The sequence below is a fragment of the Colobus angolensis genome, unplaced genomic scaffold (assembly GCF_000951035.1).
Source record: "Colobus angolensis palliatus isolate OR3802 unplaced genomic scaffold, Cang.pa_1.0 Scaffold282, whole genome shotgun sequence".
Lineage (NCBI taxonomy): Eukaryota > Metazoa > Chordata > Mammalia > Primates > Cercopithecidae > Colobus > Colobus angolensis.
In genome coordinates, this window is record NW_012116066.1 from 1,150,285 (window position 1) to 1,165,426 (window position 15,142).

A 15,142-nucleotide genomic window follows, 5' to 3' on the forward strand; every position below is an offset into this window, starting at 1 on the left:
GCCATTCTCCTGCCTCAGCCTCCTGAGTAGCTGGGACTACAGGCACCCGCCACCATGCCTGGCTAATTTTTTTGTATTTTTAGTAGAGACGGGGTTTCACTGTGTTAACCAGGGTAGTCTAGATCTCCTGACCTCATGATCCGCCTGCCTTGGCCTCCCAAAGTGCTGGGGTTACAGGTGTGAGCCACCGCGCCCAGCCTCTCCCTTCACTTCTTGTACCAGTTTTTGGATTGCCTTGCATTGGGCTTTGCCTTTCTCTGGTCTACCCCTGAGTAGCTTAATAACTAACCTCCTGAATTCTTTTTCAGGTAAATCAGGGATTTCTTCTTGGTTTGGATCCATTGCTGGTGAACTAGTGTATATTTTTGGGGGTGTTGAAGAACCTTGTTTTGTCATATTACCAGGGTTGGTTTTCTGGTTCTCATTTAGGTAGGCTCTGTCAAAGGGAAGGTCTAGGGCTAAAGGCTGTTGTTTAGATTCTTCTGTCCTGCGGGGTGTTCCCTTGATGTAGTACTCTCCCCCTTTTCTTATGGATGTGGCTTCCTGTGAGTCAAACTGCAGTGATTATTGCCTCTCTTCTGGGTCTAACCACCCAGAGTTTACCCGGCTCCGGGCTGGTACTGGGGATTGTCTGCAGAGTCCTGTGATGTGAACCTTCTATGGGTCTCTCAGATATGATACCAGTGCCTGCTCTGGTGGAGGTGGTCAAGGGTGCAACGCACTCTATGAGGGTCCTTAGCTTTGGTGGTTTAATGCTCTATTTTTGTGCTGGTTGGCCTCCTGCTTGGAGGTTGTGCTTTCCAGAAAACATCAGCTGTGGTAGTGTGGAGAGGGAGCAGCAGTGGGCAGGGCCTTAGAAATCCTAAGATTTGGCCGGGCGCGGTGGCTCAAGCCTGTAATCCCAGCACTTTGGGAGGCCGAGACGGGTGGATCACGAGGTCAGGAGATCGAGACCATCCTGGCTAACACGGTGAAACCCCGTCTCTACTAAAAAAACTACAAAAAATTAGCCGGGCGAGGTGGCGGGCGCCTGTAGTCCCAGCTACTTGGGAGGCTGAGGCGAGAGAATGGCGTAAACCCGGGAGGCGGAGCTTGCAGTGAGCTGAGATCCGGCCACTGCACTCCAGCCTGGGCGACAGAGCGAGACTCCGTCTCAAAAAAAAAAAAAAAAAAAAATCCTAAGATTATATGCCCTTTGTCTTCCACTACCAGGGTGGATAGGGAAGGACCATTGGGTGGGGGCAGGGCTAGGTATGCATAAGCTCAGATTCTCCTTAGGCGGGTCTTGCTGCAGCTGCTGTGGGGGATGGGGGTGAGATTCCCAGGTCACTGGAGTTGTGTACCTAGGAGGATTATGGCTGCCTTTGATGAGTCATGCAGGTTGCCAGGGAAGTTGGGGAAATACAGCAGTCACAGGCCTCACCCAGCTCCCACGCAAACTGAAGGGCCAGTCTCACTTCCACCATGCCCCCCCCAAACAGCCCCAAGTCTGTTTCCAGTCGGAGAGTGAGAGGGGCTTGAGAACTTGCCCGAGGCTATTTGCCTCCCAGAGTATTTGGGGTGTCTCCTGGGTCCTGCAGAAGCAACCCACTTCCTTCAGAGGGACTGTTGGTCCTCTCGGGATTGCTGGTTTGTTCTTGTAGCCCATCTGGAGTGCCACAGTCCTCCCTGCAGGACCCACCAGCACAACAAAGAGCGGCCTGCTAACCATCTTAATATTTGTGCAGATATCTCAGCCTCCTTTTAATGCTCTTTTGGAAAACAGACACATTTGTGAAGCTGCTAAAGGATGTGGACCTTGTCCTTGAAAACCCATATACTTTAACACATAACTTCGAGAATTCACACATCTATTAGAATCCATATATAGAACATCCTCAGAGGTCCATAGACCCAAAATTTCCTTCTGGACCTCTGGTCCAGAAGGAAAAAAAAGTTAACATTTACTGAGTATCTATTATATGCCAGACACTATTCCAGGTGTTAAATAGATTTTTCTCAATTAATCATGACAACCGCATGGAGTAGGTACACTGTTCTCTATTTTACTGACAAGAAAACAGTAGCAGAGAATGTCACTTGCTCCATCCAGGTAAACAGCCAGTAAATGACAGCACCAGGGAGCCCTTCCTCTAAGCTACTAAGTCACAGCTGTGAAATCAAAGACATGTAAGCAATTAAAAAAAAAATTGTATATGGTTACACACACCATAATCATAGCCTCTTTTTTGGGGAGTGGGGAAGCATGTGGATAATCTGCCTCTCCAGAGATCTGAGGAAGTAGAGATAATGTGGCACTGATTGGTAGGGAGATACTTGGCTAAGTATCTCAGGCCCACCACTAATATTCATGGCACAACACAAAACAAAAGCTAGTCAGGCCTACCACTTGGCTTCCCAAGAATAGATCTGTGGGAGTGACAGTAGTCCTTGAACTTGAGTTCTTGACGGTGTAACTGAGATTAGTGCTGGGGTCCAAAATTTAAATTATCTCTAGGGGCTAGGAATGTAATGCAATTGTGACACCAGGTTGGAATAAGGCATTTGGGCGGCAGGGAGCATGGTCAACTGGAGAGTACACGTCCTGTCTCAAGACATTCACGTTTAAGAAAAACAACCCCCATGAGGGTCAAACAAAAGACATATTCAGACCAGGTGCAGTGGCCTGTAATCCCAGGACTTTGGGAGGCCCAGGCAGGCAGATCACTTGAGCTCAGGAGTTTGAGACCAGCCTGGGCAACATTGTGAAACCCTGTCTCTACTAAAAATACAAAACCTAGCCAAGCGTGGTGGCGCAGGCCTGTAATCCCAGCTACTTAAGAGGCTGAGGCACGTGAATCGCTTCAACTGGGGAGACAGAGGTTGCAGTGAGCTGAAATTGCACCACTGCACTCCAGCCTGGGCAACAGAGCAAGACTCTGTCTCCAAAAAAAGATACACACACACACACACACACACACACACAAGATATATTCAGACATATTCAACCCAGTGGGCCATCAGTTTGTGATCTGTGAATAGACCGTTCCCTTCCCACTCCAGGTTCTTCCTAAGTCAGGAGTCAGGAATGCAGGGAATGCAGTCTGTGGGAAGGGGACACAAGCTGACCCACGTGACAATCAACGTTGTGATTTCCATTCTATTAGAGCTATGCTTTTTACATGCCAACCAATCTAGCAGTAGGTCACTAGCAGAAAGGTCCAGACACCAGAGATGAAGAAACATCAGGAAGTAAATGATAGTACACAGGACATACCTCATACATAGAGCGCATTCAAGGTCAGATGCGTCGAAAGATGCAAGTGGTAAACTGAGAGCAGGTTTGTCCCCCTGATCAGTGGGAGGATCTGCGATTTAGAAAGCAAGAAGTCAGCAGTGGAGCCACCTCAGCTTCATAGATAGTACTTCTGAGGCAAAAGAATCCAATGCGTTTTTCAGTTTGCCACTCTCACTACCACCTCCCAGAGAGGTGATTTAGTGGACACCTGAGCCATTGAGAGTCGGACACTCAGAAGTAGGCTCTCAGGTTTCCAGCAGCCCCAACACAGAGAGAAATGCAAGTCAAAGAATGTCCAGGAGCCCTGGGGACTTCATTCAAATGCAACAGGCACCTCTCTCAACAGCAGAAGCTACAGCAACTCAATGGATTGAGCCAGGCCTTCAAAGCTAAAACTGAATCTTGGCACTGCCAACCTCTCGTGGAAGGATAGCAAGCCACAGCTGCAGCTTCTCACATGCCTACCTATGGGAACACAACTGGGAATGAGCAGGGTGAGGCCTGACCTCACTTTCCTCATCCTGCATTCCTAGAATGGGGATGGGGGTAGCGAGAAGTTGCCCTAGAAGGAAGTGGCATCCCCATGGGTATGGGATGCCATTAGTTGATACTGTGCTTGACCTAATGCCTTGGCGTTCCATTATATTAATAATTAGTATCAAACACTTATTACAGTATGCTACGCACGGTGCATGATCTCACAGAAGCCTCATAGGAATCTCCGAGGTCACACAGCTAGTAAATGCCAAAGCTGGGTCACACACCCAGAGACTAAGGAGCCCCCGGACAGAGGTAAGTAACTTGTATATACTGGTGAGCCCAGGGATCTCCTCCAAGCTACCTTCTCCCTGGGTAGAGCCAGTACCTTGCTTGCAGGCTTTTTTAGGCATCCCTGTGTCTTCTTGGGATTCAGTCTGGCAATGTTTCCTTTTCTTTTCCTGGCATTTTCCAGTCTTGCTGGAAGTAGCTTTTGGAGAGGTAGCATCCTGCTTCTCCTCCTCTTCTTCCTGGTCTTTCATGTGGTGCTGCTGACCATCCCCCTTCACTTTAGCTGGGTCCATCAGACTGCTGCCATCTCCCCTGGCTGCTGCTTCCTCCTGACTAGAACAATGTGGGAGCTCCATATTGTCCTGGATGAAGAAAGAGCCACATATCAGAATCTTCTTAGGACCAATATTGTCCTCTGATATTCTTACCCAGTGTGACAAAGGGAAACTATAGAGTCCTGATCCCCACCCCAATCGCAGAGTGAACACAGAGCTCAGCTGGAGGGCCGTCATAAGGTATTATTTCCTACTTCTTGTTCACACAGCATCTGCAACCAAGGCATGCCCAGCTTGGGTGGAGTTAGGGAACTTCCCTAGGCAAGGACAGGAAGGTATGTAGGAGGAGGGGCTCCTTGGGCAGGTGCAAAAAGGGGAAATGCCAGGGCTAGCACCAATTCCCCTTCCTATCAAATCCTTCCCCAGTAACCACTTTAGCAAAACCAAGGCCAGCAGTGAGGGCAGATCCTGTCACTCAATAGTTCCTCTGGCCCTCACTGCCATTTACGGCCGTCTGCGATCCCCAAACTCCAGCTCCAAAAGGACTTTTGGTAGGGCTTTGGCACAGGTCTGCTCACAGGCCTGCCAAGTTACCTCATGCTGCAGGGCTGTATGCTACACTAGTCAAATGAACAAGGTACAAACTATTCCTTTTACTAGATTTGGGGTGAAAAGTATTAAAAAAAAAAAAAAAAAGACAAAATCACCTGGCGAAAAAACCAACAATGTCTCTAGCCTTTTAAAGAATATTTTCCCAGGAGATGGATATTTGAAAAAGGATTTAGAAATAAGTGCAATAACAACATGTTTATGCAGATTTACATGGAGAACCCCTCTCTAATCTAAACCCATAGTCCACAGGTCAAGATATTCATCTTGTTGTTTTCCTCTAACCCTACCAAAAGAAAATTGGTAGACAGGTGAAAAAGGGGAGCATACAGCTGGGAGAAAACAATGAGGTGAGGAGAAAAGTAATGTGGGTTTTCTCTGTCTCTAACTTGGGGAGTTGGGGTTTTCTCCAGCACAACAGCAGTACTACAACCTTGACTTTCGATGAACCAAAGGCATTGACCACTCAGGAGTATACTGCTTTGCAAAGCAAAGTTTGGGTGGAAATCCAATCCTTGTTCCCCAGCTGGTTCACACTGGAAAGCCAAGGCTGCTATTTTTCTTCTTTTCAGATGGAGCTGCAATTAGAAGTCACTCCAGGCATTTGGGTTCAGTATTAGCATCCTCAATCATGTAATAGTGATCTTAATTATTGAAATCACTGGGGATTCTCTGATTTCAGGAGATCCTCTAAGTTCTGCTGTTTTTTAAGAAAAGCTGGGCACACCTGCATTTCAGTCCTTTTTTGAGAGTCCAGGGCTTACACACAGGAGAAGAACATGGGGCATGAATGGAGGGAAAACTGCCCCCTAAAGGTGCCCAGGCATTCAGTGCTAAACTCTCCCTTGGAGTCTGCACTTCTGATCCTCAACTTCTGATCACTTACCCTCTGCCGGGAAAGCCAGGGCCTGGAGCCCATCTCTCTTGTGTTCTGTTTTCTGGTTTTCAAAGAAAGGTACAAATACCTGTCCTCCTCCCAGGTCCTTCAACTCAACATTCTTTCCAACATCTCTTTCCTCTTCTCTGTTACAAATACGCATTGGAAGCTTACTTATGTATAAGGCATAGTGCAAGAATATAAAATTACATCCATTTGAGAATCAAACAGAGTTGTGTTTGCACAGGGTTAAGTGCTGGCACTCAAAGGCCAGCAGTTTGAACAGACAAAAGCTCGAAAGGAGGGAGAAAGGAGGGATCCTCAGGCCCTCTTCTCAGACTCCTCCCCAAAGCCTATAAACCCACCCAAATTGTACGGCCCAGGGACAGTGAGCCAATTCCTTTCTAGTTCTGTTAAATCTCTCTTGGCTGGATCTAACCAAGAATTGAAAAAAATAAAAATGTATCCTAGCACTTTGGAAGGCCAAGGTGGGAGGATCACTTGAGGCCAGGAGTTCGAGACCAGCCTAGGCAAAAATGGTGAAACCCCGTCTCTACCAAAAAAAAAAAAAAAACTTAGCCAGGCATGGTGGCTCATGCCTGTAGTCCCAGCTACTCGGGAGGCTGAGGTGGGAGGATCTCTTGAGGCCAGGAGTCTGAGGCTGCAGTGAGCCATGATCATATGACTGCCCTCCAGCCTGGGTGACAGAAAGACACCCTGTCTCAAAATTTTTTTTCAATGTAATGAATAACTCTGGGACCATGCCTGAAATTCACAACTGCATCTTTAAGAGGTTCTTTGCAAAGAACAGAACCACTAGTGACTCAATTTCTTTCTTCTCAGGAACCAAAATAGGAGAGGGAGGGCTCACTCCCCACGTTTGCCCACAAAACAGCCAAACGAAGTGTCATGAGCGAGCTGGGTGAGTTGAGTTTTACCTGTAACAACCTTGGCAGATTATGGCTGGTAACTTCAGTAGTCATTGACTCTACGTTTTCCTTTAATCTAGGGTGAGGTGCCAACAGCTTCAGGATATCGGGAGAATGTTCCTGAGAATCCCCCGGGACTGATGGTGAAAAGAAACTAAGGAGAAGCTGTGACATAAAACAGAAGACTTCACTACTTAAGTTTCTACAGGTGCCCAGGTGAAGGGGAGAAGGGCAGGGGAGAGGGAGCCAGCTTTTAGGGCAGAACTCCAGGGAGGAAGCCTTGGACCAGTGTCCCCAACACACCACACCGGGGCAGGGGTTCTCGCTTCAGTAGCCATCAGAATCAACTGAGGAACTTATGAAAAATCTAGTTCTCTACTTTCTACTACCATCTCCCCCAGGTCTGAAGTGTGGCCCAGGAATCTGGATTTTGAGAAGGCACTATAGATGCCTCTGTTGCCTAGCCAAGGTTAAGAGCCACGATGCTGGTGCTAACGCTCCACAGAAATATCTGCAGTGGGATTTTAAAACTCATCTAGGAGGAAAGAGACAGAGAGGTGAAGTCAGGAGAGAAACCTCAGTTGGAGAACTTGAAGTTCACAATACCTCAGTGGGTAGAAGTCTACAAATGTCTTCTAGGATCCTCACTGTTTCTTTTCTCCATCATCCATTTTGCTTCCTCCTCTCCCCACTATCACCCCTGGATCTTTAATCCCTTTAAAGCTGGGAACCTGAGCAGTTAACTGTTACAAAAAAACAGAACGCCAGCTTCCTCCCTCTTCTCCCAGCCTCGCCTTCCCTATTCTGGCCTTTGCCTCCCAGAGGATGTTAGGTTAAGTTAAAGTACTAGGTGCAAGGAGGTTCCAGTCTCTTGCTGGCTTCCCTTGCAATTGGATAAGCTGGGAGGGTAGATGTGCGTTCTAATGTAACTTGCACCATTCACTGTCCACATTCTTGCCCCAAGTTTCCCCTGTACCGGCAAGGATTGTGTGTGTGTGTGTGTGTGTGTGTTTGTGTGTGTGTATGTGTGTTTCCATATACTGAAACATGTAACACAAGGAGAGCAGGTGACTTTGCTTCTAAAACCTACTCTAGTGCTTATCACCCAGCAGCTCCTGCAGTATTTGGAGATCCACTAAGGGATGCTCCAGTCCTGTGCTGAGGATACATAGTTAGGGTATTAATTCATCAGTGAAATTTGACAGAACACCAAACTCCAGTTTGATTCATTCTCTGGCCCCTAGCAGTCTCTTCATGATGTTCCTTCAGATGCTAGCACTTGCCATGAAGCCAAACCCTGCTCAGCCTTCAAAGCTCAGCTCAAGTGCTACCTTCCCTCACTATTCCAGTCCTGTCCTATGCAGTAGAGAGTGCACCATAATATAGCATCTTGAACACCACGTTATGTTATCCTAGAAATGTGTCACAGATGTAAGCCTTTCTCTCCCGCCAGATGGCCAGCTTCTAGAGGGCACATAACAGATACCCAATAAATACTCATCATACTGGATGGAATTGAATTAAGACACTTATTCACCCCAGGGCCCAGGGAGAGGCCTCGCATTCAGGCCCAAAGTCCTCAGATTGATCCTTATGTTCCCTTTCAGCTCTGAGAAACCCACTTTCCAGTTATGAGTTGGCAAAGGAGTTAAATGAGGAGGTACTCACGGCACCCCAGGCCATAAATGCCAGCTTTCAGAAGTCCCTCCTCCACAGGAGCCAAGGTTGGCCCTCTGAAGCCCTAATGAGTGACCCAACAGGACCAAGCCAGTTCTGAGGAGGCAGTATCCTTGGAATTCTCCCAAAAAGAGCATAATATTCTTCAATGGCAGCCACACAGCATCACAAAGTACAAGGATGAAAGGGCAGAGGGTGCTGGGAAGGAAAAGGAGGCTAAGGGAGAAATCAAAGGAAACAAAGCAGAAATAACAACATGAGTTCCCTTCCTCATTTTACTACTTGAGCTCTCTCTCTATGCCTTCTCAATGGCATTGGAAAACAAAGGTTAGGGTCAATTCTCAGTGAGAATGATCACTCCACATGAATGAAAGTCAACTACACTTCAGCCTCAGCCTTAGAAGGGCCCAAACAGGTCAAGAAGGAGGAAAAAGAATCTGCAGTAAAAACAAACATTAAAAAGAAACACAGGCCTGTGAGTTCGAAGGCAGCTTATTAATGTCAACTCAACCTGCATCATCTCTGTCAAATCTTTAGCCCTGAAACTGGAATGATCTAGTAAATAAACACAACTGAAGACTCTCAATGTTCTTAATTGCTGCCATGGCCTCATCACACTCAGTGGAAATTCACCTCTAAATTCTTGCCCTCACTTCAGAACTCTATAACACTCATCATGGGCATATACTCGCTTGCATCATCTGGCATTTATGTTAACAAATGCAAGACTGTAAGTTCCTTGAAGACTAAAACTGTGACTTACACCTCTTTGGGTCTCCAGAGCTTCACACAATGCCTTGCCTCAAACCATTAGGCAGCTGTGGAAATGACAACAGTTTGTCTATAAAAGCAGACTGGAGAGACAGGTCAGCCCAACTGATGACACCAAAAACATCTCAGGCCAACTGGGAAATGGACAAACAGGAGTCAAGAAACCATTCCTCCTTGGGTCTGAGACCTGCCTCTGTTGGCCTTTGCACGCTCTGTTCCCAAAGACAAGTTTCTTCTAACTGCCTTTGTTCATCACGGAACTGGAAAGTTCCATTGCTACTATTGACCCAGCTTCACCAGTGAGTGCTGAGGCTGTGGCCATGTCCTCATGGGAAGCAGGATGGCAGAGCAGCTAAGATGCCAGGCTTTGGAAGCAGATAGACTTGGGTTTGAATACTTTCCCACCAATCACCAGCTGCATGACCTTGGGAAAGTCAGCAAGCCCGAGCTTCATCTGTCTCATCTGTAACCTGAGGATAAATAACCAAACCTAGCCTCAGGAATGTAGTGGGGTTTAAATAATCTACTCTACATAAAACGCCTAGCACAGTGTCTAATGTAGAAGAAATTCTCAACAAATGTTAGCTATTATTATTATCATTACATCATGGACTACACTTAAGATTTGGAGAAGGGTCCACAGCTTGAAGTAATTCTCCCCGAACCATGCTCCTCTCAAGCACCCCTTTTTCACATACTGAAACCAATTCAAAGCAACTTCCCAGAAAGGAGATCCTTTGTGGGAGACAGAAAATCCAGGGCCAGTTCCCTTAGTTCATCGATTTTGCTAACCATTCCTTTCTAGAGCCTTCAGAAACCAGTTCTGTCTCTTGCTCAATTTCTTTATCCACTTCTCTGCCAAACCACACTGGGACAGAAACCGTAAGGCTCGGCAGTGAATAGCGGGTGGGGCACAAGGAGAGCAGAGACAACCTCCAACTGTCAGAATCCAACTTACAGGCCAATTACCCAGACACCAGCAGAGTAAACTGTAAAACAAACAACAAAGTCCACGAATTGAAGATGCCTGAGCCTTCACTCATGCTCTCAGTATTTCACACCATTTTTCTTTTATAACTACCACATTCTCCTGGGACCCAGGAGTAGGAATGACTGTTTGCATTCTATTGTAACGGTCTCTGACTAGCATTTGTGAGGCAATGTGTTTTATTTCTAGCAAAGGAGCTGAAGGTTGGAGTTCTGTGTATGGTGATAGGAGAGGTGGGGACCACCAACGTCCCTTCTCAGGGGCTGGTTATCATGTGTGGATGGTGAAAACTGTGATTCAGCCAAAGAAAAGTTATGTAACAGTAGGTAGCCCCACACCCTGGATCTCTCATCAACAGCCAGAATGTCCTCAGTGAGCCTCAATCCCCATGTTAATGTACTTGATTTTGGTTTTTCTCCCACTGACAATCCAGACCCTGAGTCAAAGAAGCAAGAACATTCCTCACAGGCTCCTACAAAAATATAGGAACTGCCCAATCTGATCGTACACACCAGAAGGACGGTGTTTCTGGGCAACCAATTAGCACTCCCTTCTCCCTTTTGTCCCCTTAACCCAGGGAACCACCCACTCAGGACCCCAAATGCCAGGGAGGACAGCACCCTCACTCCCCTTCCTAGAGAAGACAGAGAGGTGAGGGTCCAATAGGCAGCTGGACCTGATGTCATTTCAACTCACTCTTTGGGCTTCACATCTTGCTCTCTTGTTCTTTCCATCAAGGGATACACAGTAGAGAAACTCCCTTAGCGCCTCCTCCACCTTGCCTAGGGTGGCTAAGGCTTGGGCTTTTCTGAAATGTGCCTGGAAGGAAACATTAGCATTCAATCCCATTTTATTCAGCCTATTAACACTACTGCTCTAACAATAACTAACCCAGAGCACTCTCTGTTGTATAAAACATTTTAAAAGGACTCTCTTATCTACAGCCCTAAAATGTAGGCAACTGTTCTAATGCCATTATAAAGAAGACAAAACTGAAACCCAAAAACGTTAAATTGCCCAATGTAACACAGCTGGTAAACTGTGGAATCAGGGTTTGAACCTGGGACTGATACCAAAGCCTGTATTCTTAACCACTCTGCCACACTACCTTGTCTGTGCCCCACCATTGTATGGCGTGACCATCAAATGTAGCAAGAACCCGCATTTGACCACATGCTAACCAGCTTTCAGGGCCTGCCCAGCTATGCCTTCGTTTGAACTAGTCCCTCAAACAAAGAACTAGTCCTCAGTAGTGGCTTGAAAGAGCACCTAAACTAACTGATCAATTTTCAGAAGAGGCCCGGGAGAAGGGATCTGACCTCTCTAAGACCTCAAAGGTAGCTAGTGGCAAAGCTGGGACTAGAACTGCAGTCTCAGGACTCCCAGGATGCTCTTCTCCACAAAGCAGACTGCTCTTCAGAGGGCTAACCAGGGGCTGAGCAGATGCTTACTCTCCTAGGGGCTTGGATCACTGCTGCTCCCTCACCACATACTTTAAAAAGTATGAAGAAGTTTATGGTTCCTCAGGGCCCAAGCCCAACTGCTTGGGAAAGACACTCTAGGGAGAGCAGAGAAACATCCTGGGAAAGAAGGAAGAAAAAATAGTAGTGGGGGAGAGGGCTGCCCTCTGTGTGTGTCTTGAGACAGGTGGACACTAGCAACTTGGCTTGAAGAGCATTTCACTTGAGTCATCTAGGACGTCCCTCCACCCAGTGGCCTGCTCCCTTGCCTCCTCCATTGGCAGTACTAAGCCTAATTTAGTGAATGAAGTGATCCAGGTTGTGGCTGCTGGATACTCCCCTGCTTTCCTTTCTAACATGCCTCTTTGCAGGCCCCAGAGCCCTCAGGCTATGGCCTGGCTGCAGGGGCTGCCCTGAAGCTGCCTTCTCGAGCAGTGGCCCCTGCTCCAAACCTCTCGAGGACCTTTCCGCATTCCCCCAGCTCCTTCTGAAGCCTTGTCTTGGCTGATACATGGATGTTGATGGCCTCCCTTGTTGCTTCTCCCAGCAGTGTTTACCAAGGGCCTTTGCGAAAGGCTTGTATGACATCACAGGGCAGCTAGAGGGGAGAAGTGTTGGGAGACTGGAAAGGCCTCTGTGTGATCCCACTAATCGTATCAAGTAGCAATCCATATACTCTTTTTTTTTTTCTTGAGACAGAATCTTGCTCTGTCACCCAGGCTGGAGTGCAGTGGTGGATCTCAGCTCACTACAACCTCTGCCTCCTGGGTTCAAGCGATTCTCCGACCTCAGCCTCCTGAGTAGCTGGGACTACATGTATGCGTCACCATGCCTGGCTAATTTTTGTATTTTTAGTAGAGATGGGGTTTCACCATGTTGGCCAGGCTGGTCTCAAACTCCTAACCTCAAGTTATCCACCTGCCTCAGCCTCCCAAAGTGCTGGGATTATAGGTGTGAGCCACTGCGCCTGGCCAACCCATAAACTCTACCTGCTCAGGGCAACCAGCTCACACCACTGAGAGCTGTATCACCTGCAGGATGTGCAAAGTACCACACACTCTGTCTGGATGGCTGGAATAGAGAATAGGGCTGCCAGATTAAACCCCTACACTTGGGGCATTTTACACAGAAATGTTGGGAAATATGCAAATCAGGGTGGGAGGTGGTTTTGAATTATATGCATCACTTCCAGTCTTCTCTTAACCCCCAAGACAATAAATTATCTCATCACTGCCCCCACCTATCACTTCATCACTATGGGGAAATGAAACTCCTATTTAATACTTTCATCGACTCTTCCTTCACTGGGGAAGTCACTTTTCCCATTTCACACCCAAAATGCTTCATTGCTTCTCAGTTCTGCTTCTCACCACACTATCAAGGTTCTTAGCCCTAAGATCTAGGCTGAGGGTGGAGATGGAAAGAGCTGCAAGTCCTCTTACTCCTAGGCAGCTCCCTAACTTGCACTACTGGGAGGCCGAAAGTGCCCCTACTAAAGCTCCTTTGGGTTAAGACACTGGTGCCTTGTATTAAACACTAAATGTGTTCCTTGGGAAAAAAACATACTAATTCATCATCACTCATGAAAACCTTCTCAGGAAAGAACATACAATATTCAACTGACATTCATGGCAGAGTACACAGGTCCACATGCTTTATCTGGTTTCCAGATCCAAAAAAGTTCTGATAATCCATTGTTTTCATAAACTTGACATCAAAATTCATTAGATGGCAAAACCTGACCTAAACTGATATAAAGTGTTTAAAAATATTTAGCCCACTGAGTGTGAATTTTCATAGAATCTGCTGGATAGTGTGTTTGATTACAGGAAGCTATCCAGAGCTCACTGAGACCTAATATATGGTCCTTGCAAAATATAAAACATTCTGGATTCTGAGCACTTCTGATCTTATAAGATTCAGATAAGGGATCATGGACTTGAACTTGGATACATTGGTTTTCTGAGGAAGGCATCCTTGGGTTGTGTAGAGAGAGAGCACTACACGCAGCAAGCTTTATAGCTTGCAGAATGTCCTCTTGGCCACGTTCACTTTTGACCCTCACTGCATCATTGCGAGGCAATCAGGGCAGATATCAATAGCTTCATTTTGCAAACAAGGATACTTGGGGTTCAGAGAGTGAAGCCACCTCCCCATGGTTTCCAAGTAGTAGAGCACAGGCTCAAATCTAATCTTCTAAACAAAGTACTGACATGTGGCTGAGGGCCAGTCCTGAAGCCAGGCAAAGACACAGAAAGTGACACTTTGCATCCTGGCATCCTGAGAGGTGTCCAGGCTGTTTTTCTTCTCACCCCCCATCTGACCTAAATCCTTGGGGATACTGGCAGGCTGACTGACTATATTAAGGACTTGAAATGGCACAACCATTGTGTGAGTGTGAGGATCCCTTCAGAGAAAACTGGCTAAGCTGCCAAGGAGCCTGGCTATCAGTAGAGGTTCAGGAGCACCAGGCCAGCAACACCACTCTCACCTTCCTCTTTCTTTTTTTTTTTTTTTTTTGAGACAGAGTGTCGTTCTGTCACCCAGGCTGGAGTGCAGTGGCCAGATCTCAGCTCACTGCAAGCTCTGCCTCCCGGGTTCACGCCATTCACCTGCCTCAGCCTCCCGAGTAGCTGGGACTACAGGCGCCCGCCACCACGCCCGGCTAGTTTTTTTGTACTTTTTAGTAGAGACAGGGTGTCATCGTGTTAGCCAGGATGGTCTCGATCTCCTGACCTCATGATCCGCCCTTCTCGGCCTCCCAAAGTGCTGGGATTACAGGCTTGAGCCACTGCGCCCGGCCTCACCTTCCTCTTTCTAATGTCCCTGGAAAATGATGATAATGATGGCGATAGAAAACATTTATGTAGGCTGGACACGGTGGCTCACGCCTGTAATCCCAGCACTTTGGGAGACTGAGGCAGGTCGATTGCTTGAGGCCAGGAGTTTGAGACCAGCCAACATGGCAAAACCTCGTCTCTACTAAAAATACAAAAATTAGCCAGGCATGGTGGCACACGCCTGTGATCCCAGCTACTCGGGAGGCTGAGGTGGGAGACTCACTTGAACCTGGGAGATAGAGGTTGCAGTGAGCCGAGATCATGCCACTGCACTCCAGTGTGGGAGGCAGAGTAAGACTCCGTCTCAAAAAAAAAAGCCAGCGCAATGGCTGACACCTGTAATCCCAGCACTTTGGGAGGCCGAGGCGGGCAGATCACGCAGTCAGGAGATCGAGACCATCCTGGCTAACATGGTGAAAACCTGTCTCTACTAAAAAAATACAAAAAAATTAGCCGGGCACGGTGGCGGGCACCTGTAGTCCCAGCTACTCGGGAGGCTGAGGTAGGAGAATGGTGTGAACCTGGGAGGCGGAGGTTGCAGTGAGTCGAGATCGTGCCATTGCACTCCAGCCTGGTCATGAGAGGGAGACTCCATCTCAAAAAAAAAAAAGAAAAAGAAAACAGAAAGAGAGAGAGAGACAAGAAAGACAAGAAAGAAAGAAAGAAAGAAA

General features: G+C 47.3%; 1 protein-coding gene across 4 annotated transcripts in view; it reads right to left on the reverse strand.

Moving 5' to 3' along the window:
• LOC105516476 (LON peptidase N-terminal domain and RING finger protein 3) overlaps positions 1 to 15,142 on the reverse strand; it is a 52,061-nt gene that overhangs the window by 32,513 nt on the left and 4,406 nt on the right. For 2 of the 4 annotated variants that reach the window (XR_001002494.1, XM_011948690.1), the window contains exons 3-5: positions 10,868 to 10,990; positions 4,143 to 4,407; positions 3,257 to 3,347 (exon numbers count right to left, since the gene is read on the reverse strand). Coding sequence is in view for 3 of the 4 variants with exons in the window: in XM_011948690.1 (XP_011804080.1) it covers positions 3,257 to 3,347; positions 4,143 to 4,407; positions 10,868 to 10,990 (479 nt within the window). In the remaining variant the exon portion in view is untranslated. Of the gene's footprint in view, positions 1 to 3,256; positions 3,348 to 4,142; positions 4,408 to 6,744; positions 6,901 to 10,867; positions 10,991 to 15,142 lie in introns of all 4 variants that reach the window. The other 2 variants (XM_011948692.1, XM_011948691.1) reach the window with 2 other exon arrangements.